The 27,630-nt window shown below is 42.0% G+C and overlaps 1 protein-coding gene across 4 annotated transcripts; it reads left to right on the forward strand.

Moving 5' to 3' along the window:
- Positions 1-3,431: 3,431 nt before the first annotated feature.
- On the forward strand, positions 3,432-27,498 carry ldb1a (LIM domain binding 1a). 4 transcript variants are annotated; one of them, XM_069658355.1, is made up of 12 exons: positions 3,432-3,600; positions 7,268-7,371; positions 19,889-19,991; positions 20,602-20,646; positions 20,871-20,946; positions 21,927-22,029; positions 22,289-22,461; positions 22,562-22,684; positions 22,769-22,846; positions 22,974-23,097; positions 23,294-23,442; positions 25,263-27,498. In XM_069658355.1, the coding sequence occupies exons 2-12, from the start codon at positions 7,344-7,346 to the stop codon at positions 25,314-25,316; spliced, it is 1,056 nt and encodes a 351-aa protein (XP_069514456.1). In that variant the 5' UTR covers positions 3,432-3,600; positions 7,268-7,343; the 3' UTR covers positions 25,317-27,498. The 4 variants fall into 4 exon arrangements, with proteins under 4 accessions (XP_069514456.1, XP_069514457.1, XP_069514453.1 ...); XM_069658356.1 differs by having other exon boundaries at positions 23,294-23,436; XM_069658352.1 differs by lacking the exon at positions 25,263-27,498 and adding an exon at positions 24,416-25,253.
- Positions 27,499-27,630: the final 132 nt, after the last annotated feature.

Raw genomic sequence — 27,630 nt, forward strand, 5'->3', positions numbered from 1 at the left:
CCGGCAGGAGACACGTGGTCCAGCATTCCCGGCAAAATGACGCAAAATGACGATGGAGGTCAGGGGTTACATGGCCACGTTTTTTGTAGTTCTAATTAAGACACCTATGAGTTTTATACTTTATTTTCGTTGCTTGCTGCTTTAACTGCGCCTCAAAATGGAGAGGACAACACGTGGCACAGAACTTTTGCAGATGTTTTTTAACAATTTATTTTATCTTTAAATTAACTTAGCTTTATTGGAGGCAATGGCGGAAACAACCGAATAAAGTGCATACATGCAAGTACAGGTATGCTAATTGCAGCATGTGATTAACATGACTTGATAGAACCTAAAGGGGAAAGAATTATTTATAAATCAAAACTCTAATTAAGCTTTCCATCTTCTCAAATGTGATTGGATATTTGCTTAATATTCGGGTCCACCTGGGAACTTGTGATGAGCAATAAATTGAGAGATGTATGATGGTAGCCAAAGTAAGCTATTGAAATGGGCGAACATAACAAAGCAAGTTAAAGTATAGGCTATATTGTAGGTGAACTGTGGATAAAAATATTTAGCTTTTGATATCGAGCTTTTTTCTTAACTCTAGCCTTAAGGACTAAAGGATTTAGGTATAATTGAAGTACTATCAAGTTTATTTGACTTCTAAGTTTGACTTAAAAGTTTTAAAAAATATCTGCCTAACATGCCTTCTGTCAATGTAGATCCATTTAAAATTTTGAAGGCAGCCCACACACCAAAACAAACTGTTGTTTTTTTTTACTGTGTAGCAAACTTTAGATAGATGTTGAATAGAAACCGACTTTACAAAATTTTTTAAAGTTTCGACTTGTGTTTTTTTTTACATTAACTTGTAATTGTCAATTGTGCCCCCAGAGGACGCCATTGAGCAAAAGGAATGAGCTCCATTTAATATTCTACATATGTAAACACTGCTTTTTTCAAAGATGCTGATCTAAAATCATTATTCTGTGTGCAAATTAGAAAGACGTTTTCTATTTTCCAGGAGTCTAAGAAATCTAGAGAAAAACTAAAGAGGCCATCCACATCATCACAACAGACCACATTTGAACGGAGACAGAGGCTAAAATCTCTCCCTATTTACCTGTAATCATGTGACTGGGAAAACAAGTTGCTGATGCAGACTTTGAGACTGACTTAAAGCTCTGGAGTAAGTGGTACTTAAGTCAAGAATTTTCATTCAAATGTAGTTTTCTAACCTAATAGTGTAACAGCAGCCCTTAGAGCAAGACAAAACAAAGACGAACTACAATATGAAAACAAGGACTAACCGAACATCACACTGAGAAGAATAATCGTTTTCCCTCAGAGCTGTGGGGGTGAATTAAATAAAGGTTAGATGTCTTTTTGTTACAAGGTTTAATAGAAGAAGAAATAATATGACGACTGGCTGTGAAACACTGAGGTAGGGATTAAATTGGGTCAAATACAAAAGCGGGAGCGACATGTTCCTCTGTACAGTCAGTATTGCATGGCATAGAAAAGCCATAGGCAATTCCCTGAGTCCCACGAGCAGACATGGATTAGAGGTGAGCTCAGAAACACACGCTTTGGGTTACCTCTTTGTCTGTGTCTCTATTTTACATATTATGATTTATCGTCAAGTGTCAAGAATACAACGTCTTTCTTTATCCACTTTTTTGTAAAGTAAACTTTCTCAGGTGGCAAAGCTCCTCAGTGATTTCACACAACTTTGATAAAAGCCGTCCTTGTTTCTGAATAGTCTCAAAACAACAGACCTACCAGGTTAGCTATAGAACCACTGCTGTAGATTTTCTGGCGTCAATCCAGGGATCCCTCAGGCAGCAATTATGAGTCTCACTGATCAGTTTTGTCCCCTGCTGCATTTCAGTGGAGATGAAGAACAAGAGCACTTTAATTTTGTGCCACAGCAGATAATGTTTCTATAAGTTGAGCTGAACTTTAAATTCCCTCTGATGTGTGTGGATGTAAATGAAAAAACGGGGTTCGTACTAGATCAAAGCAGATGCTAAATGTCTCTAGCAGTGTTTCAGACTGTAGCTAAACAGAGTAGATGTTCTGAAGATGTTTGCTAGTATTTGATCTCTTTTTTCCTTTGGCTTATTTGGAGTTTTGAGAGAGCTGGAGTGTTACTGATGTGTCTACATTTGGTTCTAAATCATTATCTTTAACCATTGAGTTTGCAGTGTTTTACATTATCCCTTCCCTTTACTCAGAGGTGACAAAGGTACACACAATCTTAACTTAAGTAGAAGTACAAATACGGTACAAGTTTAGGTACTGATTTAACTAAAGGAAGTAGCCCTCTTAACTACTACTAAGAAGACTACTGTCTTTGTCTGTCCAAAGCTAACTGAACCTCATGTCATATTTGGGAGATTTTTAGAATTAAATCCTTCATCTGCAAGTAAAAAAATTACACTATATTGAAAAAAATTGAGCATGAACCATGCTTGATTTACACCGAAAGATACGCCAAGGAATCATGTTTTCAATGTGTTATTGTCCCTTCCATTTAGGATCAAATATTTGTGGATGTTAGGAAAGGCAGCATGCAATGATGCAAAGTGAAAATAATCTATAATTCCCGTCAAATGCTTGTAAGATAAAGTGTAAAGCCTGTTTTAAAAATGGAAGTGAATATCTTTGTGTTAAAATAGGAAGTAAAAGTGAAAAATTGACAGAATAATAAGTAGGAAAGTACAGAAGTAGAAATATTTTCAAACATAACTCAAACACATCTGCCTGTTCTTTATGAGCTGTTCTATCCACATTAAGTAGACTCCACTTGTGCCTCCTTGATACCTGCTCCCAAAGAGTCAGTAACACATTGACCCAACCACTCTGCTTCCTTTTGCCTGTCATGTCCTAATGAATCCTCTGCTGCTCACATTTCCTCCGCAGCTCGTTCCTCCATGATACCAGAGGATGAAACGCTTCACATCTGCGGGAGCTGCGAGACTTATGAGCTCGTCTGTGTGTGTGCGAGAGACGGCACCACTGTGCCCCTGCACACTTCCTGACTGCTACCTACCCACCAACCTACCTACCTACCTACCTACCTACCTACTGCTGCTCTGCCGTTGCCATGGATACAGTGCCCTCTCTCCCCTCCCTCTCCTCTCTCTCGGCGTGTATGGAGGGATGGAGAGGAGAGGAGAAGTGGCTCTGGCTGCTGCCTCTGCGTCATATTCTTACCAGTGCATCTGAGAGCCCCCCCCTCCTTGCCCCCCCCCCCCCTTCCTTCCTTCCTTCCCTCCTTCCTTCCTTCTCATCATCCAATTTGCACACTGCTAACCCCCACCCCCCCCCCACCCCCCCACCTCCATTTGTCTCCTATCTGCATCTGCTCATCTCTCTCTCTCTCTCTCACTCTCTCTCTCTCTGTTGGCGCAGCTTGGTTTCCTCTGCGCGGCTGACCCGGGCGGACTTTTTCGAGCGAGCGTGGGCGCAGAGGGAAGACAAAAGGTAAGCATGGAGATGGAGGATGTTTAAGAGTGTTTGTCTGTGAGAGAAGGAGAGAGTGTGGAGAAAAAGAAAAGGAGAAGAAAGAAGGGGGGGGTGCAGAACAGCTGCGAGACAAAAGACGGAGAGGTAAGCATTGACGGCATGAACTCACCTGAGATAACAAGTATCCCACCTGGAGCCTGTTTTTAAACATTTTGTTGGGGATTGAGGAGGATAAATGGATGTCAGTGCATGTGCCAAAGTGTCTGCAGCTGAAGGACAACATGCATAAGAGTGTATTAGTGCAGGGGGGAGATTTGTACCTCAGTGTGCCAGGCAGTTAGTGTGTCTGTGTGCTGGCACTTTGCTGTCTGTCACACAGTGTTATGAAGCTGCTGCATGTTCCCACAGCGGAGGGAAGGAGGCGAGCGGAGGGGGGAACTTCATTATTCTCAGGGAGCTTTTTTGAGCGATGTGTGGATGTGTTGACAGAGCGGGAATCTCTGTATCTGCAGGAGTGGGAGAGTGAGAGGAGGAGAGGAAGAGAGGGGAGAGAAAGCATGCCTGACAGCGGTGAAGTGCTCAGCTTCAAAGCCTGATCGCTCCTGGAAACAGAAGCCATTTCCCAAATCACATTCACGCACCCCTCCTCTCTTGTTCTTTTTTCCCTCTCTTGCTTTGCTTTCTCTCTTCGTCTCATATCCGCCTTTGTTCAGAGCTCTTTATTTTATAGCAGCAAGATTTTCTGTAAATGTCAAACCTGCAGATCACAACCTTCACACTGCACAAAGGACCGAATGGTGACAGTAAAGCAGCGAGAGATTAGAGCTTGTTGAAACAGAAAATAGACTCAAAGTGTGTGAAGGGGAAATGAAAAGAGGAGGGGGGGGGGGGGGGGAGAAGACAAGTAAGGGGAAAAGACGAGGAGGCCCGCAGGGTTATTCATTGTGTCTCGGTCCTGAGAACAGTGTCTGACACCGTGTATGACATTTAACTGTGATGCTGCTGCCAGTGTTCGGTGTGTGGGGAATGTGCCTGTCAGCTTGCGTTTCGGTGCAGACAGTTGTTTGTCTGCTGTTAGTAGATTGGTTGTGAGTGACAGACAGCAGAGATCTGAGGTTTGTTAGACTGAGCTTCAACTCACTTGGGGGGGGCTTGTTTAGTGCAGGAGATACATGGTGTTTTCCAACCCTGATTGTTTGACGTGTCCTGTATCAGATGGACGAGACTCCCCTTGTCCATACACATGTGGAACATCAGTCAGGTTTCAGATATGTTAACTTTAATATATTTTAACCTGGATGTTATTTATAACTTATTATGTAAAAGTAGATCTTGTTACAACATTTTTGAACAGTTGTCCAGTGTGCATCTGGCAACTACCTCTTGGACTGACAGAAAACGGGCATGTTTGTACTCATTTATGAATTACTTTTACCCATTTGAACCATTTCCCCACTACTTTAAGCTTCCAACCATTTTCTTTTAAAAAATGTTTTCACACATATAAAATGCTCTACTTGAAATCTGATATGTTTTTTCTGCAAAATACATTTAATTACCTTGTAAAAATCCTCCCAAGGCATCTCCTCCTTCTCCCTCATTAAAAACTCCCTAATCTGCATAGTCCCCGCCCACTATTCAAATTTCCATCCGCCCCCTCCGTCGCGAAAAACAAAACATGTTTCTGCTATCTTTCAGTGGCAACTTGTTGAGCACAGCGAGCTTGAAATGTAGTAATTAGTAGTAGTAACGTAAATGTTAGTAGTCAGTAGTGAGTGTTGCAAAAGCCGAAGTGGTTGCCATAGGTTACACATAATGATATGCATAGTGTCTCCCGTCCATTAACGGGATTGGCTCCTTAGGTTTGTGACGTCTCAAACCTGCCAATCTGAAAACGTGTTGTTCAGCCTGTCCTTGGTACACTGCAGTTTAAAAGCAGACAGGCCCAGCCATGGAGATGACTGCTCATGTTGTCCCTGATGTGTCTTGTAGCACATGAAGAACACCACATGGAGATGTTTACAAGGTTGAACACTTGATTTTCACTGGAGGGAGGGGGGCTTTAAACATGTTAGAAGTTGTTAGTTGTTCACCGTTTTGTTGTATAGGGATAAAGTTAGACATCAGTTCACAAGAAAATAAAACCGAGACTTTATTTTAAGCTCTACATGACCATGCAGTGACAATCAGGCAATTAAAATTGTTCAGGAAGACATTTCCCATTATTTCTAGCTTCATATTTGAACTATTTTTATATGCAGAACTTGCCCATTTGTGCGCTTTATTTCTCACTACTTATTTATTTATTTTTTCCTGTTATTTTAACTGTTTTTATCAATCTGTTTCTTTTTATCTATTACTTTCAGATGTCTTTTTCAAACATGTATCCATTACTTTTTAGCTCTGTATTTCAGCTGTTTATCAATTGCTTTGACCTAACTGTTAAAACTCCTTGTTTTCAAGATTCTTAATTGCACCATGTAGAGTTCAGGTGTTACAGCTGACCCAATATGTAGATATAAATCAGAATTTCTATTTTGTCTAATTAGTTGAGCTTCTCTGCAACTGTTTCGAGTAAAACTGCAGAGGTTTCCCCTAAAGTACAAGTTGTACAGGCAAGATAGAAGGCGTTACATTATGTGTATATTTGTGTTTTCTTCTTCTGACTGACGTTGTATTTCCTTTAAACATTTTGAACTGTTACTTTTTCTTGCGTTCAGTCATAATAACACAACGATAACGCGGAGGCAGTTATCCATCTGACAGGATCAGGCACATGAGCAACAAAGACATCCAGCTCATGGGTGTCAGTTATGTGCTCGTGTGTTTGTGTAGTGAAGTGTGAGATTATGAGATTATTGGCTGGGAGAACAGCCTCGCTGCAGCCAAGAGAAGTTATGGGATGAACGGGAAAGGGAAACCAGAGACGTGAGGGAGGGAGAGGAAATGAAACAAAATCACATCAGGCAACAATCGAGCTGCAGAAAGGTCAAGGTAATATCAACAGGGCGAGGAGATTAAATTGACAGAGTGAAGTGAGATTAAAAAGCAGAAAAGAGGGAGGAAAGAGGCTGCCGGGGAAACAGCCTGCAGTCGAGTCGGATTGTTTACATGCTGCTTTGAGAGTGTGCACGATTGCACGTTCACGCTCTCCCTGCCTCCCATGGGTCTCCAGTGTCCCCGCGCTCCAGGTGGGCTTTGCATTTTTAATCGATACTGTCTGTAGTGATTAACACCAGTCTTCTCTCAGCAGCAGAGAGGCAGGGGAAGAAAAAGGAGCGTGAGATGGAGACAGAAAGAGAGATGGAAATCTGTCACACACGAGGCAGGGTGTGTGAGTGTGTGTGTGTGTGTGTGTGTGTGTGTGTGTGTTTGTTTGGCAGTAATGACCCTCTGCCTCTGGGCTCCTACTGAGTATGTTTATCTCCCACAGCAGCAGCGGGCAAAAATGGACGATGCATCACTGCCACGCACACACAAACCACACACACACCTTGAACATTTTTTCCTTTCCCTTTCCTTTGCTCTAATTGCCTCCCTCCTGCATTCTCCGCCTTTTCACGCGCACACAATCCCTCTCTCTGTTCCTTATTACTTACTCCAGTCTCACATACTGTACAGACTCTTTCTTCCTCTCTCGTTTTCCCTCCCACTTGTGTTGCAATATGCCTATTAATGATGCAGCTAGAGCAACCACTGCCAACTTCCTGCCTCTGACAGAGAGAGAGGAGTGTAGTTGTGCTGTACATGCCCTGCTTTGTACCACTCCCTCTAATCTCTCCACCCCTCTGCCTGTCTTGTTTTCCCTCAGAGTTAGCCCATGCGAGCAGCAGCGTGTGGACTGAGTGCAGCTGTTTCGTTCCGAGCAGAGCCCAACATGTGAGAAGATGTCTGTTGGAGGTTGTGCTTGTCCCGGTGAGTGCTTATACTCTTTCTCTCTTTCTGTGCCTCTCGTCTTCTTCTTCCTCTTTGTGCTCAGTGGTGCTGTCAGAAAGATGACTTATGTAAAAAAGTGCTGCAAAGCCGCCCAGGGCCAGTGTCAAGCTGTGTGACTGTGAGCTTTTTGTGTGTGTGCATGCATGTGTGTGTTCGGGAAGCACTCGCAACACATGTCCTAAAACAAGGTTATGGACTGAGGCTACCACACTCTGGGATTGAGTTGTTCAGCAGAGCCTCTCAGTCACGCTAGCTTGCTGTGCAGCCGATCAATGGCTCTTTCAGTTTCAGCACAGACAGAGACACTGAGGTATCAATAAGTGCTTCACTTGCTGACTTTTTTCACTCTTTTTCTCAGCTTAATCTCGCCGCTGTCGGTCTGCTTCTTCATTGTGTGTGCTAGAAGAGTTGTTTTTAATCATGCTGTCACAGGGATTGTTTGTGGTAAAAGTACTTAAATTCACTCTCTTAAAATCTTGTCTCATAATGACTTTAAACTGTTAATGAGGGCACTTTGTAAGATTTAATTAAAGCTGCTTTCCCACTGGTCAGAAAACCCGCTAACACCCGGCGTTTTTGCTTAGTGGGAAAGGTTACAATCAGCATTCAGACCCGGGTCAAACAACTCTGCAGTAGACTCCGATCGGCATTGATGGGAACACAAAACCCGTGTCGACACGCTAATCTCCGCCCCCTTTCCGGCGCGATGCTATGCTCTGTCGGTAACTTCTGCGACTCCTCGTCATCTCAGCTTCAAATTCCGCCGTCTCTGTCCAAACATCGTTCCAAATTTGTCGTCGCTGAGTTCTATAAACAAACTGAATGAGTAATAAATACAATAAAGAACTAACCACCATAACATCTTCACTGTTTAGTAACCCTGTTGCGGGCGGGTTTGTGACGTCAGATGGTGACGCAGCAGAAAAGAGACCAACAGGAGTATACTTCACTGGCAATGGGAAAAGAGACAATTGGCACCCGGTCTTCCCGGGTCTGAAAAACCTGCATCAATGCGCTAATTTCAGTGGGACAAGGGGTATTAGAGTTCGCTTGGCATTAAGCTGCTGTTTGTATATGAGACAGCACTGTGTCATTGTGACCTTGCATTTTGCATTCCTGCATAAATTCCTGCATTTTTGTTCATTATGCTGTTCATGCACTTGGCTTTTCAAGTCAATCTCTGAACTCTTGAGCTTTTTTAACGATTATTTCTGGTCGATTTGTTGCTTTTCTGAAGATAGGACAGCTTGAGAGAGACAGGAAGGTCAGGGGTCAGAGAGAAGGGATGACATGCAGCAAAGAGCTCAGGGTTTGAAACTGAACTGGCCACTGCGATGAGGAACCAAACTTAAATGGTACAAGCTCTGCCAGGTGACCAGCCTTGGCGCCCATCTCTTTAAATAAATGTTACATAAAATGTGTTTTACTGCACTTGTTATGGTGTTTTATTGGTGCTAAGTATCTACACTGGGCCCTTGTGCCACTGTGTAAAAGCAAAGCAATGAAACCTATTTATCTGTCTGCACATGTCAGTCTCTGGCAAGCAACATGTTTCGGCAATCTTCATCTAGTAGTTCTTATAATCTGTTCTCTCCCACAGAGCGTGTTCTCCGTTTAGACTTTGGAGCACTTTTCCCTTCTAACTGTACCCCGGTGAGAGCAGGGACGGTTGCCTTGTGCACGGTGAAACCCTCACGGTACCGGGGGACGGACTCCGCGCAGCACAAGGGAGCGAGTAACAGATAGAAATTGAATCGTAGCGTCGGCTCAGGGGGATCTCAGAGAGGGCCGATTGAATTAGAGTGTCAGTTTCATTTTAATGGCGCTGTTCTGATTCATTGGTAGTCCTCTATCAGATGGAATAAAATTAGAGAGGCCTCTGCTTGATGTTCTCTTCTCAGATCTTCTCTGCACTATCTGGCTTCCTCGCCGTCTCCTGTAGTTTTGTATTATCGCTGCCTCCTTTTGCTCCCTCTGTTGACCGAGCAGAAACTTTTAATGGCGTCCACATGTTTCTGAAGGATGCAACAAGAAAGCGGTTGAACAGAAAGAGATCTGACATGAGCACAAACATTTGAACATTCAGGTTTACACATGTAGTTACACCGTCACAAGGAGCCTGCTCGGACAAGTTACGGCTGGTGGATCTCCAAGATAACGACATTGATCAACACGGGCGTGCTCTCTCTCTCTCTCTCTCTCTCTCTCTCTCTCTCTCTCTCTCTCTCTCTCTCTGTGCGAGCCCTGTAAATCATTACATTTGAAGGCTGGTTTGTTTACATTCCTGTACGATGGCGGATGGAAGATCCTCCTCATCCCTTTGTGTGTGAAGCTGCCTCAGAAAAACAAATCCTCTCTTACTCTAACATCACTTTCTCTTTTCATCCGCTCCCAGTCTTTGTGTTGCAATCGGGTCAGAGCGTTTTAGAATGAAGGAATCTGAAGCCAGCGTATTTGCATGTGGCAGAATGTGGGCCATAATGAAGAACAGACTTCTCCTGTCTGTCTGGTTCGTTGACAACACTGTGACATCCTGCTGTTGTTGTGACTTTGCTGTGAATCAGCCTTTTTTTAGGGCTTTGTTCGCCGCGTGAAGGAGATCCGTCCGAGCACATTGGAGCCAATCACGTCCTTTGTTCTGACTAAATGGTAAAAATAGATTGCCTGTGAGCTGAAGATACCCCCCCTCCACTCTCCCATGCACCCACTCAAGCATGCTCCCCCCTCCCTCCACATTTCTCCTCATCTCACTCTCTCCCCCTCTTCCTCCTCTTTCACCCTCTCGCTCTCCCTTTCTGTCACTCCCTCATCCCTCTCTCGCTGCCTTTTTGCAGTCACAGTGATGTTACCTCATGCAGAAAGTCACATGGCTCCTGATTGGAGAAAAGTGACTTAAAGCAGAGCCAAGATGGCAGCCAAACAGCCAGCGCTTTTTTGATTACCGTTACACAACAACACGGCTGCCTCGGCTTTATCTCGCTGCGCTGAAAGCCTGCGTCTCTCTCTTTCTTTTTCTCCTCAATTCTCCACTTCTCCCCTTCTCCTCGTCCCCCCCCCACCCCCCCACCCCCCCCCTCCTCTCTACCCGAGTGAGTCTCTCAGATCTTGTTTGCTAGATCAAAATGGCTGTGTGTGCAGAGGCAGAGAGAGAAGGAATGCGTGGGAGACAGAGATGCTGTGGAGTCAGGGAGATGGGGGGGGGGGGAGCTGTAGTGATGTCACATCTGCTGCAGGCCGACAGGATGGCAGAGGAAAGCTGCTGCCATGTGCCACGCAGCCGAGAGGAGGAGAGGAAACTAAACGTGTGGGAAGGGAAAACATGATTTCTATCAAAGCCCACCTTTATTCGTGAGAGATGTAGACGCCGCGGAGTCTTTTAAAACATGACAGCAGGTTTGATACTGAGATAGAAGGTGATGATGGTAACAGAGAGCAGTGCTGCGAACAAAAGGTGTGAGGAGAACTGCAGAGTTGTTTGAAAGCATGGTGCGGTGTCCCTGCCACCTGTGTCTGTGCAAGTGTGTGGGTATTGGATTGTTTGCGATAAGAAAAATCTGTAATTCTAGAGCGCGTTTAGGAATCGCAGTTACAAAGTGCTGTACAGAAGCAGCAAAATAACACAGAAGAGTCAGAAAATAATCAGGTTTTAGAAGAAAATAGATATTAATGTAAGCAAAAAAAGGACATGAAAATATTGAAAAATAATTAAAGTACCTCCACCCATTATCTACACCGCTTGTCCTGTTCAGAGTCATGGTGGGCCTGGAGCCAATCAGGCAATTTTAGAGTCACCTATGAGACTGACGAGCATGTCTTTGGGCTGTGGGAGGAAGCTGGAGTGCCCAGATAGGACCCACGCATGCAGAGGGAGAACATGCAAACTCCACACAGAAAGAACCGGGATTCAAACGGGGAACCTTGTTGCTTTGAGGCGACAGCAGTAACCAGTAATCAGTTATCAGTGATAATCTTGAAGATTTTCTTTTACATAAATGCCTGTTAAGGCTCTATCTATCGCCGAATGTGGCAACACAATAGTGATTGAGCCTATGGCCCACTGATGAAAGCCTTTGCATTTGCAGTATTACAGACTGGGTGTCTGTGGTGACCTTTGCGGAAAAAATCACAAGCGCTGCCCAGTTAGTGACACATTTTCCATCAGCCAGCAGTGGTTGGTCTGCCAGAGAGGGTAGGCGGAGCTAAGAAGAAACAAATTGGAGGCTCAGTTGAAGGCAAACCGTCTAAAAAGGAACGCCACCGTCAGTGAGGAAAATCAAGAGTTACAACCGGAGCCAACCGTGGACGTCACACATGGGACACTGTCTGGATATCTGGGAAGTGTGCTCCTGCAGTTACCGTTTATCGCCATAAGAGAAAGAAACTGAAATCTTCGAGATAATTACTCTATGAAGGGATGTAAAAGTGTGTGAAAATACATTAAACAAACACAGTATATGACTGATGCCCACAATGAATAAGGACTACTTTGTCTGAGTGTTTTGTTCTGTTTTTAATGCAGTATACAAACCATACGCCAGACTAATCATCAGATCAAGTCTTCATCTATCTTTGATTAAAAAGCCTGTTTAAGCTACTGTTTATTATTATATGTGCAAACAGACTATGAATGGCTCTCTGTAGATTTGATCAAATGTATGCAAATGGTGAAACTTGACGGCTGTTAAAGGGATTGTCGTCATAAAATAGAGTTTATTTTGTTCTTTAGACACACAAATCAGAGAAAAAAGAGCATGGAGACTTGAATTGATGATGTCATTGATGATGTCAGCAGCGGTAGGAGGTGGAGCTGGTGGATTTAGTCCATTTACTTGGTATTAGCGTCTGACTCATGGGGCTTATACAGTTTGTGTTCTGGCTGTCACATTTAAATTAGTGTTGTATGAATGCAGAGCTTCATGTTGCGAAATATATAAAGCAGCCATATTTCAGCAAAACCAAGTGCTGTGCTGTAGTTGTTTCATTATTCACCATCTGTGGAGCGGTTCTAAGATTAGTCTAACATCATCGCCGCAGTCTGTTTCTCTATTCAGAGAGCTGAAACTGTCTTGACAAGTGTTTGACTAAACCGAGCTGCACTCCTCTTTAACGTATTTTACAGATTGGGTAATTCTGCCCTGATTCAGATCAGTGACCTTTATCATTGTCCACAACAGCCACCTCCACATACCAGCCTTCTGTCGTCATCCGTCCATTTATCTTGAACACATGCTGTTTAACTTCCTCCTGTCAGGCCGCAGCAGTATCCTCTGGGTGCAGTCTGTGCTCGTCTGTCTGCTGCCTTGTTGCTATCACTACCAGGCAGGTGTCACAACAGTTTCCTCTCAGTTTTCTGCTTCAACCGTGGCATTTAGAGGAACAGCGTCAGGAATCGAAACAGGCTTTTCACCAAGCCTCTATTCAGATTTCCTCACTAAAGCTTCACTCTCTCTGTCATTATTTTGGGTGGAGATATTGTACAATGAGATAAAAAAATCAGATCTATTGCAGATTTTTGTCGTGTGGATAAATCCTCATTTTCCATGACGGTGCTTTGAAGGCATTTCGGTATGAATACCACGCAGTCCATCTCTGCATAAAATAGAACATGTAAAGTGGTATTACCGTAGGAGTTAGGGATCTATTAATACAAGAGGGAACATCCGATGTTGTGTAGTACAAAACCAGTTTTCCGGTGCCTAAAATAGGACTTGCTTCTCATGTGTAACACTGCCATGTTCTGATACAGGCCTTAATGTTATCACTGCCTGCCAGCCCTTCTTGCAGGTACTCTGTGTATGTTTGTACTGACTGTGACTGTTACTGAATACAGATGAAATAGGATCCAATTCTGGGAAGTGAAGTGTCCCAGAGTAAAGCATGCAATATCATCTATTCTGCACTTTATAATCCACACTTCCATTTGTTCAATCTGTATTTGTTTATTTAAAAGTACTGCAGAATATGCAGACTTCTGTCAGATGCCTCAGTCATGAAAATTAAAGGAACAATATTTTACTATAGGACACCTGGTCTATCTTAAAGTTATATAATCTATGTTATAAATTCTCAGTTTTGTTCTCTTTGGCGGCACCTTATGGCGATAAACAGCAACTGTGGGAGCACACTTCCCAGATATCCAGACGTCTACGGTTGGCTCCCTTTGTCACACTTGTAACTCTTGATTTTCCTGGCTGACGGTCGCTTTCCTTTTCAGACTGTTTGCTTCATCTGAGCGTCGAGTTTGTTTCTCTTTCTTTGGATTTTCACTTTTTTTTGAAGTTGTATCTGTAGTCATCCATCTTTTCTTTGTTCATTCAGCCATAGTAGATTACTGTTTACTCCCAACACTTGCAGAGAGTGGAAAAGCAGCCGCTTAGCTCCGCCTACCCTCTCTGGCAGACTAACCACTGCTGGGTGATGAAAAATGTGATGTCACCAACTGGGCGCCGCTTGTGATTGTTTTTCGAGAAAGTCGCACCCAGTCTGTAATACTGCAAACGCAGAGGCTTTCATCAGTGGGCCATAGGCTCAATCACCATTGTGTTACCTCATTCAGAGATAGATAGAGACTTAACAGACATTTATTTAAATGAAAATGTTTGAGATTATCACTTTAAACGTTCGATTTTGTGAAGTTAGATGTTTTCTGTATGGATTGTGATTCCTGGAAATCTTCTGTCTTACACTGAATGAATACAGCCATGCGCTATGTGTATATTTGTCCGCGATTGTGGTGATAAAAAACATTTAAATTATTGGCCTACCTTATTTTATTTTTTTGAGTAATGTATAAGCACTATTGTGGATGTAAAAGCTGATTGTTATAACACTGTAATAGGCAACTTAAGCTAGAAATCTAACTGCATGATACAAATAAGATATTATTATAGTTTTTATATTTAAAAAACTGCTGTAAATAGTTTACTGTTTAAACTTGTGGATAAAGTTTGTTGTATTGTTTTCTTCTCTTTAATTTCCTGAAGCAAGATAGTGATGTTTACAGCATCTGCCAGCAGAGGGAGATGCTGTGCTGTCACAGCTCTCCTGATGTCAGTCCGTCATCACTAAACAGACAGCAGACTGGGGAATCCTTGTTTTCAACAGGACGTGTTAGATCTTCGCCTGTATTCCCCCTGTAGCTGTTTGCCTCTCTGTCAAAACTATAAAGAATACTGTTGATTGAAACACAGGTGCTAAAAAGAGACATTGAGTTGCATCTTTTTTCCTAAATTCAATCTGAGGTTTGCAGGATATCCACATTAGCTTAGCAACATCCTGCTAACAAGAATAGGCTTCGGCTGTGGTCAGAGAATTAATTGAAAGAAGTATACTGCAGCTGTTTCAATGAGATGTGAATCCAGATTATGCAGTATGCTGTTCCTCTCTGCTCTTAATGCAGTGACAGTGACTGTTGTGGGTCAGATGTGTTTACTGGCTCAATGAAATGCACTGCCTCACGTCTCATCTGCGCTCCTGGTTTATATAATTCTACCAACTGACTGGCAGTTGAAGTAAAAGCCTCAACAAATTGAGTTTTAAAACCACTTTGAGACCACAAATTGTTTTCCGGTCTTCAAATATATTGCATGTAAACATTAGAGTGGTTATTGATTAAAAGTGAGGCTGCAGATTATAGCGTTACATAATCTGAGCCTATGGCAGCAGGCTCAGGACTGCGGTCTAAAGGATTTGAGTCATCAGCAGACTCAGTCATTTTTCATAAGCCTTTACAAATTTGGCATGAATCAAACAGCCTATTTAGGTGGCTACGTGGTTGTAATAGAAGTCCCACGCAAGTGACAGTATTCTTTTTAATTTTTAATTTGGCATTGTTACGGTCAGGACGGACTGTACGGCACAGGATGAGCAGTTCTAGTACAAACAGTTCCAGCAGTGCTTGCACAATAATCATCATTATTCCTCAGCATTACTATGATTGAATTCGTGTCTGAACAGCCTCGCAATTTAAAGGTTCTTAAAATGCTCTAGGAAGGATACATCTGAAAGTTTAACAGGATATAATCCATATATTTTGCATGAAGTTTGTATGTCCAGATTTAACTGCTCAGAGGTTTTAGCTGTTTTCTGTCAGGATGATGCCTTAAGATTGTTTCATAGCGGCAACATGTGTAATAATACTGACTTTAATAAATTCAAGCAAACTTCTTTAGTCTTGTACTTAATGTAATCTGTTAAAATCCTTGAATGTGCTTCATGTTTAAATTTATGGCAGTCCTAATCCCACCAACAAACCAATTTTATTAATCACTATGATATTTTACAGACTGTAGTTTTATCTGAGAGCAAAGTAACAGGTTGTTTCACGTTTGTGAAGGAGAGATCCCAAAGTTTCCCAAAATACATTATATGTCAGGCTGAATTTGTTTGAAATGTGTATAAATTCTTCAAGTTAATCGAATGATTAAGCTTTGAATCATAAAGCCGATTTTTTGTAAACATCATATAGCTCCATCTTCAATGAAGAACTGTAACAAGCTTTTGCAGTTGTTGGACTGTGGATTTAGATTATTTTGTCCATCCAATTTTCTATGTGTTAAGGGTCGAAATAGGCTAATAAGTGTTCTTCTCAATGGGGACCTACCTTGTTCCACCTTTGTGGGCCACTGGTGCAGGAATAGGTCCAGGACAGGACAAATTGGGGCCTCTTGGTCTTCTTCTTCTTTGTGGTGTTTTATGGCGGTTGGCGAACAACGTTATGGTGCATTACTGCCACCAACTAGTATGCAGTCTGGATCAGGTTTCTACTGCTGTACTACTACTACTACTAAACTTTAATACTAAATATTTAGAAAACAAAGTGAGAGAACCTTAACAAATAATAATAATAATAATAAATAAAATAATATATATACATAAAATAAAAATAATTTAAAAAAAGAAACTAATAAACAAACATAATAATACATATATACTGCATATTCATATCCTCTCTATCAAATTTGTTCTCATGAGATTAGTAACAACAACCAATAGCATTTCCCCCCAGAACTTCTCTGTAGTAGATCACGAAGATCATAGTGCAACTTAATTTCACTAAGATTCAATATCAGTTCTCGTCTTTCTGCATCATATTTTGAACAGTGAAGCATAAGATGTTCGAGATCTTATTCCATAATACAAAATTCACATCTTCCTGTATTGTGTTTTCCTATTTTATAGAATGCACTGTTTAATTTCGTGTGCCCAAAACGTAACCTGGATATTAAAGTATAGTTAAATCTCTTCAGGTTCTCCTTGTGTGGGGCCCCTGTCAGGGAGGCAGGCCTGTGTTTGTCCCGGTCTGTGAGTTGGGATGGGCGGAGGAGCCTGGAGGAGGCGGGGCTTTTGTTTGTTCGTGTCTCGGCTGGCAGGAACAAAGGGTCCTGTAGTAGTAGTAGATAGGTAGCGCCGTCCCCTTAACAAATTACATTTTAAGCATATATTTGGGGATTGTAAATTGCCAGGGACGTGTTAAACTAGCTGCAGCGTTTTACTTTTTGCCGCTTGCCGTCTTGTTTGGTATCGCCGGACTGCGTTATCAACGGTCGGAGCTCGAGCTTTCACCATCCAGCCGTTAAGGCTAGCAGCGAGGCTAGGTGGCTAAAACACCGAGCGGAGGTGTTTCAGCAACACCGCGTTTCGGTGAATCTTTCTCTGCAGGTAACTCAAACTTACAGCCACACTAATTCAGCAGGAACACTAGTTGACAACAAACCGATACAAATGGTCTTAAAAAAGCACGGGAAGTTATCAGTGTGTGGGGATGATGGTAGTTTAGCAACTAGCTAGGTTTATAGTGTAGCAGTGGCAACCGTTGGCTGCAAACGGTTAATGAATGCGGCCCTGCTGTTGATTTCACGTCACATACCGTGTTTTAAATGGAATATACACATATTATAAATATCCATTATGCATGTCAAGCAACCGAGCAATACATTGAGACCAGTGTGCAGTGCAAGTATGTCTGACCGCACATTGCTTTGGATGTTTTATTGGATAAGGGCCAGCCTCTGGATGCAGGTCTTTTGTTTGCAGTGAACAATTTGGGCGGACTGAACTGCATTAAAGTCTCACTATTTAAAGTCCAGCTTTGTTAGAGTGTTAATGCATCAAGAGCTCTCATCTGACCTTAATCATGTTCTTCTATTTAAGAGTGCTGGCTGCAGACTATGTGTTTTGTGGACCAGGACGCTTACTTATGTCTGGCCTGTGAAATGGTCATTATACGCTCCTGTTAGAGTGGTTCTGTAATCTCCATATATTGTGTTGAAAGGTTTAATGCTGCTGTCTGGGCCTCTTCAGGCCTTGTGTTGTTTGTTCAATGTGTGTATAATCTGTGTGTGTCAGCATTTTTGCAGAATGTAATGGTGCTTTATATTAGAAAAAATAAGGTACTCTAATTTAGGGTTGCACAATATTGGTTGTTTTTTTTGCAGATATTTTCCAACCCCTTTTGCAGATTACCGATATATATATTAGGCACTTGTTTCTTTCCATCTAATTGCAGAGAACATCAAGTCTCCCCTGTAGTGGAATTGATGTCATGCCTACACTTATTGTAGTGGTCCACTGGCAGATGCAAAATTAACATAATACAGTGCTTTATAAATGTACACATTCACTGGGCAATATAAGAAAACTACTTTAACTTAGGTTATGTACAAAATTCCATATTTATTTGTATGTAACATTTTCTTTCAATTGAAACTAATATTTTGGGAATCAGCATTTAGGCATAATTAAAGCGTCCTTTATCGGTGGAAAATGTCGGCAGAAAAATGACATATCTTCCCATGTCTATGTAATTTTCAAGCCATCATCGGCAGACACTGATAACATGCCAATAATATCGGGCATCCCAACTCTAATTTATTCTAAGGGAACTTGTGTTGTGCATCAGATTAAGAAAAGGCTACATATGGGGCTGAATGCTGTCTGGGCCAACGGCTGTTGTTGCAGAGGGTGGACCTTTAGGTCAAAGGTAATGCATAGAGGGGCATTGTTGGGTGCTTCTGAGCAGGTTCACCCCCATAGTAATTGGGAGGAGGAGATGACCTGCCTTGACTTTCTAGCATGTACTGAAGCAGGAAAGAAAGGGGTGAGAGTAAATGAAGGAGGGGTTGTAGTTGTTCAAGGAGCCATGGCTGGACTGCGAAGTAGTACGGATAGATCAGAGTTCACACAGGCAAACTTAAGCATAACTAATGCCTTTCTTTCTCTATATGTGTATTTGTTTTTACTTTTAACAACATCCTTTGTGGAGTTGTCCGCCTGTCATCAACATATGTTATGTGAAAAGATCAATTAGGTCTTGGCCTATGATTGATGTTCAATTTAGCACAAGCATCATTAATATGCCCTGATAAGGATTTAAGAAAATGTCTATGCACTTGACTGTCCTCATATGAATTATTGTCAGACGTGATCTTGCTAAAAGTATCACAATATATTTATAACCCCTGTATTGTGATCCATCTCCCAGCGACTGATTATTGCTAATCCATAGCCCTACAAGCTAACAGTGGTCCACTGTTGTGCATAAATTGCGACTAATTCAAAGCCCCAAATTGACTACATGCCGCTTTAGGGGCCTGTTGGGGAACCAGATTTACAAGCAGGGCACAAATATACATCATTATCAAAGGGGCAAATCCTGGAACATTCAGGCTATACTTTTATCTCAGCGTTGTCAGTATCAATTGTTTATCCTTTTATGGATGTATTGCCACCACGTATATTAAATTCCTCCGGTTCACTTCAGATATTTCTGTGTTGAAAAGTGTACCTGGCTCTGCATTGGTTGTGATGGTTCAGTCTGGGTCAAATTCCCAGGGCCGTTCTTTTCAAACATCCCAGTCCATGATTGCCTGCTAGCTTGGGTATAAAATATCTTTGGTCAGACCTAATTACATGCAGCCGCTGTCTGTGTGAGGTCTCCTTGAGCAGAGATGCAGAATAGATGTTTTCACGAGGCCCTGAATTGTTTGAGCATGAAGGCTTTATCTGGGAAGACAAGGGGTTAACAACAGGCAGGGTAGTGAGTGGGGGGATGGGTAGAAGAGGCAAACTAGATGGGGATACGCACACAGTGCAGAACATGGCTAGGATTACATGGGGCTGTATGCAGAGAAAAGGGTTCCTTATAATGGTGCGGATGGTTGGAAGGACATGCCAGAACATCTCCTCTGCTTGTGTCCCCGCATTTCATTGATTATTTTCTCAAATTTCTGCAGGCTAATAAATATTCCTGTTTTTTCCCTGGTGATGATTTGTTTCCTTGTCCATTTACCAGATTGAAGATGCATTAGGTAATGAAAGCAGCAGGAAATTGGTTTGGCAGGATGCTTTTATTTGAGTAAATCTCAACGAAATCAGCCAACATTAGATTACTTAGATGATGCTGTGATTTCAATGAGCTAAATCTAAAGTAATCTAAATCTCTAAATCTCTGCTCCTTCTCCCCCCCCCCCCCCCTCTCCTCCTCTGCTGTGTGCAGGCTGTTCGTCAAAGTCATTCAAGCTGTACTCTCCTAAGGAGCCCCCCAACGGCGGCAGCTTTCCCCCCTTCCACCCAGGCGCTATGCTGGACAGAGATGTGGGGTAGGTGTCTGTCAAAAGCAAAAATGTCTTAAACTAAGGAACCTTTGCATATATTTATTATTAAATCATTTATAACTCTTCTGATGTGTCCCTTTTACTTTTTGTAATTTTCCCTCTGACCAGAATGAGTCTATTTTAAGATTCTCTTTCTTCTAAATAAACAACAATCTGTATTGATGTTGTACGACCTATATTGTTTTGTCTTTCATGGCACATTCTTCAAATTGAAATCTTTGATTCGGATATTAAAATAAAATCAAATGAGAGATAATTACACAGAAGTAAAAGAGGTTTAACTGTAGCCCAAAAAGGCAAAAATAGCAGAGAAACAACATTCAGCCTTATTAAAAATAACAGTCAAAGTCAAATGTCACACTAAATATGGAGAGTTGGTCTCATTAGTTTTACAGTTTCTATTAAAAGTGCTGAACATTTTAACCTTTTTCTGTGCCTCACTTTGTGTTTTGTTGGGTTTTCTTAAGGTCAACAGGGCCCTAAAATGAACCATTGGCTCTCACAGTCCTAAATATCCTAGTTTAGAATTCATAGCATATAATACATTTGCCATATAGTAGGAAACACACTCATACTCATTTTTACTTCCTTGTAGGCCTACACCCATGTACCCACCGTCATACATGGAGCCTGGAATGGGGTGAGTACACTGACTTGAATAGTGACCATTCAGAAGACACTCAGAAGTAATTTATAAAGTGTTTATTCTGGGCGCTACATACATGTTGAAGAATGTATGCGTTATAATCTCCTGTAATTAACTTAGGTGTGAGTCTGCTTTGGGCTTGTACTATTTGTTTGTACTTTCGGTGTGGAAAAGCTGCTTAAGCTGCAGAGTGTTAAGTTCCATTTTTTCTCTTGTAGGAGACCCACACCGTACGGGAACCAGACAGATTACCGGATATATGAGCTGAACAAAAGGCTACAGAATTGGACAGAGGTGAGAGGCACTTCACATTTCATAGAGAGTAATAGGAACTGGACACCAAACTGTTTCTGTACAGAAACACACGATTAGTGTCCCATTTTCATGTTGGTTCTGATTACAGTCTGTAGTGCTGCATCCTGAACTATTTTCTGTTGCCATATTTTCAGATGTTTCTCCCAGCTGCTGTTTATATTTAGCTACTCATGCTAGGGATTTTGTATAAAATTTAGCCTTCAAACTCACTGACTTAATTTACATTCACGCTCTAATAGGATTATCTGATCAACCTGGCTGAAACATAATTGGAGTGGCAACTGTTTATATGCCAGAGCGCGCAACTGAATGGATGTCATGAGTCATGCTTTTTATATGACTGTAGATGCACAGGCAAACCTGTCTGTTGCAGGGATTTGTGCTACAATTAAGTATCCATTAAAACACCTGATGTCTGAATCGCAGCTTTTGTTATTTAGAGAGTTTGCCCTTTTGTTTTGTTCTTCTTCTTTGCACCAACAAAAGAAAAACTTCTGCTCCTCTGCTGATCTTTGGAGCCTCTGGCAAAGATGTTGATGACTATTATAAAGCATCCGTATCTGCTGTCTCGTAATCTGCAGATTTCCAGTGGTAAACACAAACTAGGATTCAATTGACCATATTGTAAGAAAAAGAGTAGAGGATTGATGAAGTCATGAAATTGATGAAACGACGAATTCTTGCTCATCCTTTTGAGTGGTTTTAAGTACTTTCCCAATGTTTGATTATGCAAATCATCTTCTGTAACGTCTCCTTTTATAACAAACAAAGCATGTGTTGTTTTTGAAAACACAGGGCATTCATTCTGTGCAGACATCTTGTTGAATATGACTTCAATAATATGTTTTATTCAGTTGAGGAATAATCAAAAAGCAAATATCCACATGCATTATGTTTAAGTTATGCTAGCAAATGTTTGGGGTGAAGAAACTGAGTGATGTTTCTGCTTCTGCTTTCAGGACTGTGACAATCTTTGGTGGGATGCTTTCACCACAGAGTTTTTTGAGGATGACGCAATGCTGACCATCACTTTCTGTCTGGAAGATGGACCCAAACGATACAGTAAGAACATTTGCTTTAAAAAGAGAAAGTGCTGATATTAATTTGTATTTCAGTAATGTATGATTATCTTGATATCATAAGATTAGTATTTGAATGCAAGTGTTGGCACCATAAATGTACATCCATACATCCCTTTTCATGGCTGTGTCACATTATGTGCTGCTGTTCCACCCACTTTACTATGTGTGTGAAATGTCATCAAACATTTTCATGTATTCATTGGATTTTTTGATTAAGTTTCTTTTTTTTCCATCTGCAGCCATCGGCAGGACGTTGATTCCAAGATACTTTCGAAGTATTTTTGAGGGGGGCGCCACAGAGCTGTTCTATGTTTTGAAGCATCCAAAGGAGTCCTTCCACAGTAACTTCGTTTCTCTGGACTGTGACCAGTGCACCATGGTGACACAGAACGGCAAACCCATGTTCACACAGGTACAGTATATGTAATGAATGATGAAAAACACAGCCTTTCTATCTACTCTATGTTGCTGGATCTGTGATTTCTAACTTTAAATCATCTCCTGTGGGTAAGGTGTGTGTGGAGGGCCGCCTGTACCTCGAGTTCATGTTCGATGACATGATGAGGATCAAGACGTGGCACTTCAGCATCAGACAACACAGAGAGGTCCTACCCAGGAGCATTTTGGCTATGCATGTGAGTTCCAGACTTGGAAAAGCACACACTCAATCGCAAACACTGAACACGCACTAATTCCTGTCACCTTTTTAAACCACGTAGGATCCGCAGATGCTCGATCAGCTGGCTAAAAATATCACCAGATGTGGGCTGTCAAACTCCACGCTCAACTACCTCCGTGTAAGCAAATGTTCCAGTGATCACTCAATTATTGTTTCCTTGATCAGCCATTGTATTAATCTCAACTACACATGCTGCTTCCTGCTAACACTCCTTTATATCTCTTTGGTTCCTCTCTTCTGTAAAGCTATGTGTGATATTGGAGCCCATGCAGGAGTTGATGTCAAGGCACAAGACCTACAGCTTGAGCCCCAGAGACTGCCTGAAGACCTGCCTCTTCCAAAAGTGGCAAAGAATGGTAGCACCTCCAGGTAACGTACAGACCTTTGAAATTGCCATCATGATTTATGGCACTGTTGACCACACTTATTTAGCTGTGTAGTACTGCAGTTAACATTTGCAGTTAAAACTGTAAGACAATCCTTTTATCTGCCACAGGCTTAGAGACACCTGATTTAAATACTTGATTGTGAAACGTATCTTTTTATTCCGTTTGTCTGCTCATAGCTGAGCCAGCCAGACAAGCTCCAAACAAGCGGCGGAAAAGGAAGGTGTCCGGTGGAAGCACCGTGAGCTCCGGCGGAGGCAGCAATAACAACAGCAACAGCAAAAAGAAGAGTCCAGCCAACAGCTTTTCACTCTCCAGCCAGGTACCTGTAAGCATTACATCTGCTTGAACTCTTTCTTCACCTCCAAGTTGAGCTAAGCAAGGCATGAAGGGGGTAAGACCGAGGGTGGGAGGGTTGGACAGAAAGACAGGGACAGTTATTTGGGGGTGTGGTGGGTTGTATCAGGGATTGTTAGTGTGTTTAGGAGTAGTTGTAGGAGCAGGTCAAAGTAGAAGTAGCATTGGGAGGCTTCTGGAGATGGGGCTTGGATTTAGATCTGGTGGAGGGATATGGGGTTCATAGCTTTTATTCTTTTAAGAGTATGTAGATTTAGTAAGTAGACCCCCTGATGTTAACCAGTGATGGGCAGTCCCTGGTCCTCTTGGGCCGCAAGGTTATGGGTTTATATGTAGGAGGTTCATGTGACTTTCGTCTCTTAAGAAAACGTAATATACTTTGGGGCCATGGGGTAAGTTTACCTTGCTCTGATCTCCAGAGAGAAAGTCAGGTTTTCTTTCTAAATCCACTTTGTTTTAGAGTTACTGTTAAGTCTATCAGAGCACATGATTCACAAAGCACTGCTGTCTTTGCTTGCGTGGTTGCTTGATTGAGCGAACGAGACCCGAGGTGGAATGAAAACCCCCTGATGCAGCACTCGAGGATCAGGGATGCCCACTGCTGGCCAGTAGGGAGGGCCCGCCCTGGTTCTTGGAACGGGGCAGGGTGTCAGGGCCACATGGATTACTGAACTGTTGGGGTAGATGCCCTGACAACTCTGAAAAAAGGACACTAGTTGCTCAGACTTAATTCCTTGAGGTCCCAAGGACCCTAAAAACTAGCTTGAAGTATCAATAAAATGCTTTTTAACAATTTCTTTGTAACGCTGAAATTGAAGCACGTTAGATCGCATAGGACCATAGACAAAGACGTTACAGTTGCAACTCGTCCGTGCAGCCAGTCATACCGCGCACCCCCCTGTATTATGGGGATAATATGTACCGGCCCTTGCTGTCCCCTTTAGGACGTGATGATGGTGGGAGAGCCCACTCTGATGGGAGGGGAGTTTGGTGACGAGGACGAGCGTCTGATCACGCGGCTGGAGAACACGCAGTTCGATGGGGCGAATGGCCTGGAGGATGAGGACAGTTTCAACAGCTCGCCTGCACTGGGGGCACACTCGCCCTGGAACAACAAGGCACCCTCCAGTCAGGAGAGCAAGAATGACAACTCCCAGTCGTCCCAGTAGAGTGCGGGGGGGACCAGACAGCCCCTTTTTTCGATGCTTAAAAACATACTGGGATCCACCTGAGCCAACACACTAGCAAGAGGAGTCGGAGAGGGTGGCCTCGAGCACTTGTGTTCAATTAATTTTAGTTTCTTTCTTCTGTTTTGTTAATTTTAAGATTAAAGGAGAGGTTAGGGAAAGAGACAATAGCTGATGGACTGATGAAGATGTCACATGAAGGACAGTTTCAGCAGAATCCCACTCGCTCCCTCACATTGTTGCTCATGCTCAGTGGTGCTCAGCCTTAGTCCTCTTAGAGGTGTGGTGAGACTGTCGGGGTGTGTGCATGTGTGTTTACCCCCCCATCATCGCTCACCACAGCGTTAGAGCCAAAGTTGGCATGTCCTGTTGTCAGAGTGCTCGCCATGGCAAACATGTCAGTGGGTTCTTGTTCCAACCTCGGGTCTCGCAGGCGTGCGTTTTCTTTGACGCACCTCGATGTTTCTGTTGTGCTCATGTCAAAGGGAAGAAATGCTTAGCTTTTATTTAACTTATTTTTTTGCAGGCTGCAGAGATCTGTGTGCACTCTTAGCATCAAAATTCAACGTTCGGTTTTTAAAAACTCAATCATTTGTTTTTGTAGGACCTGGTTGGAACAAAAACCTGTACAGTGCCGGAGCTTGAGGACCGGAGTTGAGAACCACTACGCTAAATCTCAAACACACATTGACACACACACACACACCCAGAAGAGTGCACACTCTAACACACACTCAACTACACCGTCAGCATCAAACATTGAGGTACTGGAGACAGGTGGTACGCAGCAGGTCTGGACCAGAGCACCAGATGCTACAGAAGTGTGTTTTCATTTTCTATGTTTTAGACTTGTTTTGAATTTTTTTTATTTTTGTAAACAATTTCTAAAAAATAAACAGACAAGCAAGCAAACAAAAACACCCCAGAATATTCTTTGCACTGTTTTCCACTATTAACTCCAATCTATTTTTCTTATGAATTGACTGTGTATTTTTTTCTTTTCTATTATTGCTAATGTAAGAACTGTAAAACATCTGAACCTGCAGTATATTAATGTATAAGTATTGCTGTAAGATCATTCTTCTTGTGATGGTAATAACTTTCATGTAAGTCTGTGCTTGATATGTCATCCATCTGTGTCAGACACCACGCTGTCACCGGGCGCGTTGGCTTCAGTGCTAGAGTACAAGTTTGGGAGATCAAGGCGAGTGTTTAAATACTGTTCTACATCTCCACAGCAGCACACTTAAAAACCTCCTCCCTCACTAAATATCCATCACGCGCCTGGTTCGGATCTGTTGACTCGTCATTGCAGAACTGTTTGCTTTGTCTTGAAATCTCTATCTGGGGGTCCTTTCTTCAGAGAACATAGTTACAAAAAAACTTCTCAAATTTGCTACTCAAAAATATTTTAAAACCAAGTTTTGACAGGATTGTAAAATAAGAAAAAAAGACTTTTGTATTAACTTAAGTTTCCCAGAAATGTTTTTAATCACAATTAAGAAAGCTGCAGACCAAGGAGCTACATGTAAAGATTCTTTAGATATTGATTACACTGTGCTGTTTTATGTTTTATGAAGAATCATTTTGTTGGCTTTACTCCTCATGTTTGTGTCTGTGCTTGTATATTTTTAGGTAGTAATTTCTGTAAAAGTTATTCTATGTATTCCTCCCTAGAACTATGAGAAACTCAATCTAATGTAAAGAGATGAAAAGCCTCTTAAAGTTTTTTTAAACGTGATTTTTAATGGTACAATCACTGATAAAAGAATTTTGCCCTCATGTTAGCAAACTGTATTTATTTTTCTATGTACTGACATTCTGTTTAGGTCCAACCCACCTGTACAATACTCATTATAATATATGGAGGAGTTTGTGGGACTGCGGAGTCACTAATAGAGGTCATTCCATTACTTGTGTTTTTTGACTTTCAGCTTCTAACTTATCCGGCCTGTTTTGAACAACGGTTCAGTATTTTCACATTAAAGAGATATTTAGAAGCTTTCTCTGCTTTTGTAGGCTCCCGGTCTCTGATCAGATTCCCTGAAAACCAATAAATAACCACATTTAGAGGAAGAATTAGTCATTCTTTTCTGTGGAGTTGCTCTATTTTTGGGTTGAGGAAGAGCCTCAGATGCTGGAAATGTGCCACAATGGCGCAACGTTTGATCAAATTTACTGAAACATTCAATCACAACATATTTCTGGTTTGTAATGTATTTGATCGTTTTCTGAACTGTAAAATGCTACGTAGATATTTCTTTAATGGAGAAATATGCTGACCATTGACGTCACATCTTATACTTGGGGAGAACAGTCCTGCGGTCTCCGGTTTTACAAACATATAATGGTAAATGTTGCCTAACACACGGGCTAAAGCATCACCCATATCCTCAGATCACGGCTTTTAGACGGTAGTTTGCCAGCTCTCCCAGCAGGGGTCTCTCAGAGCACCCGGTCAGAGTGTCAGAAACTCCTCCATCTTTCTATCTGGCAGAACGCGCGTCTGTAAATCCACACTGAGCTGCAGGCTGTTGTGTTAAACTCCTTATTCATTGTCTCTAGAACCCCCTAGTCTCCTTTTTGTGGTGTGTGAACTCAGCAGGCCGACACAGAACTGAATCTAGGGGCAACTTTTCAACACCCTGTGTTTCCTAAGTTGACTTGATTTAGGGAGTAAAGGGTTTGTGATATGCGAGACAGAGCTGAAATGGCAATGCACCCATCGCTGGCTCCTGTAGCACCTCACCATAGGGGTGATTTTATATCTATATTTTTTGCCAGGTTTCTGTCTGATGATTCATGTATGGTATCAATAAAGATGAATTTTCACTGAAAAACTATTGTCAAAATGTTTTTTTATCACACAGAGGAGAGAAACAGAAAAGTAAAAGAACAAATCAGTGATATCTCCTACAGTGTCTCGGGAAAACAATTACTCAGTTGCGCTTTTGTAAATCTGACCTCATTGA

The sequence above is a fragment of the Semicossyphus pulcher genome, unplaced genomic scaffold (assembly GCF_022749685.1).
Source record: "Semicossyphus pulcher isolate SPU_LCO1_2020_fin unplaced genomic scaffold, fSemPul1.0.p SCAF_12, whole genome shotgun sequence".
In the NCBI taxonomy this organism is placed as follows: Eukaryota; Metazoa; Chordata; class Actinopteri; order Labriformes; family Labridae; genus Semicossyphus; species Semicossyphus pulcher.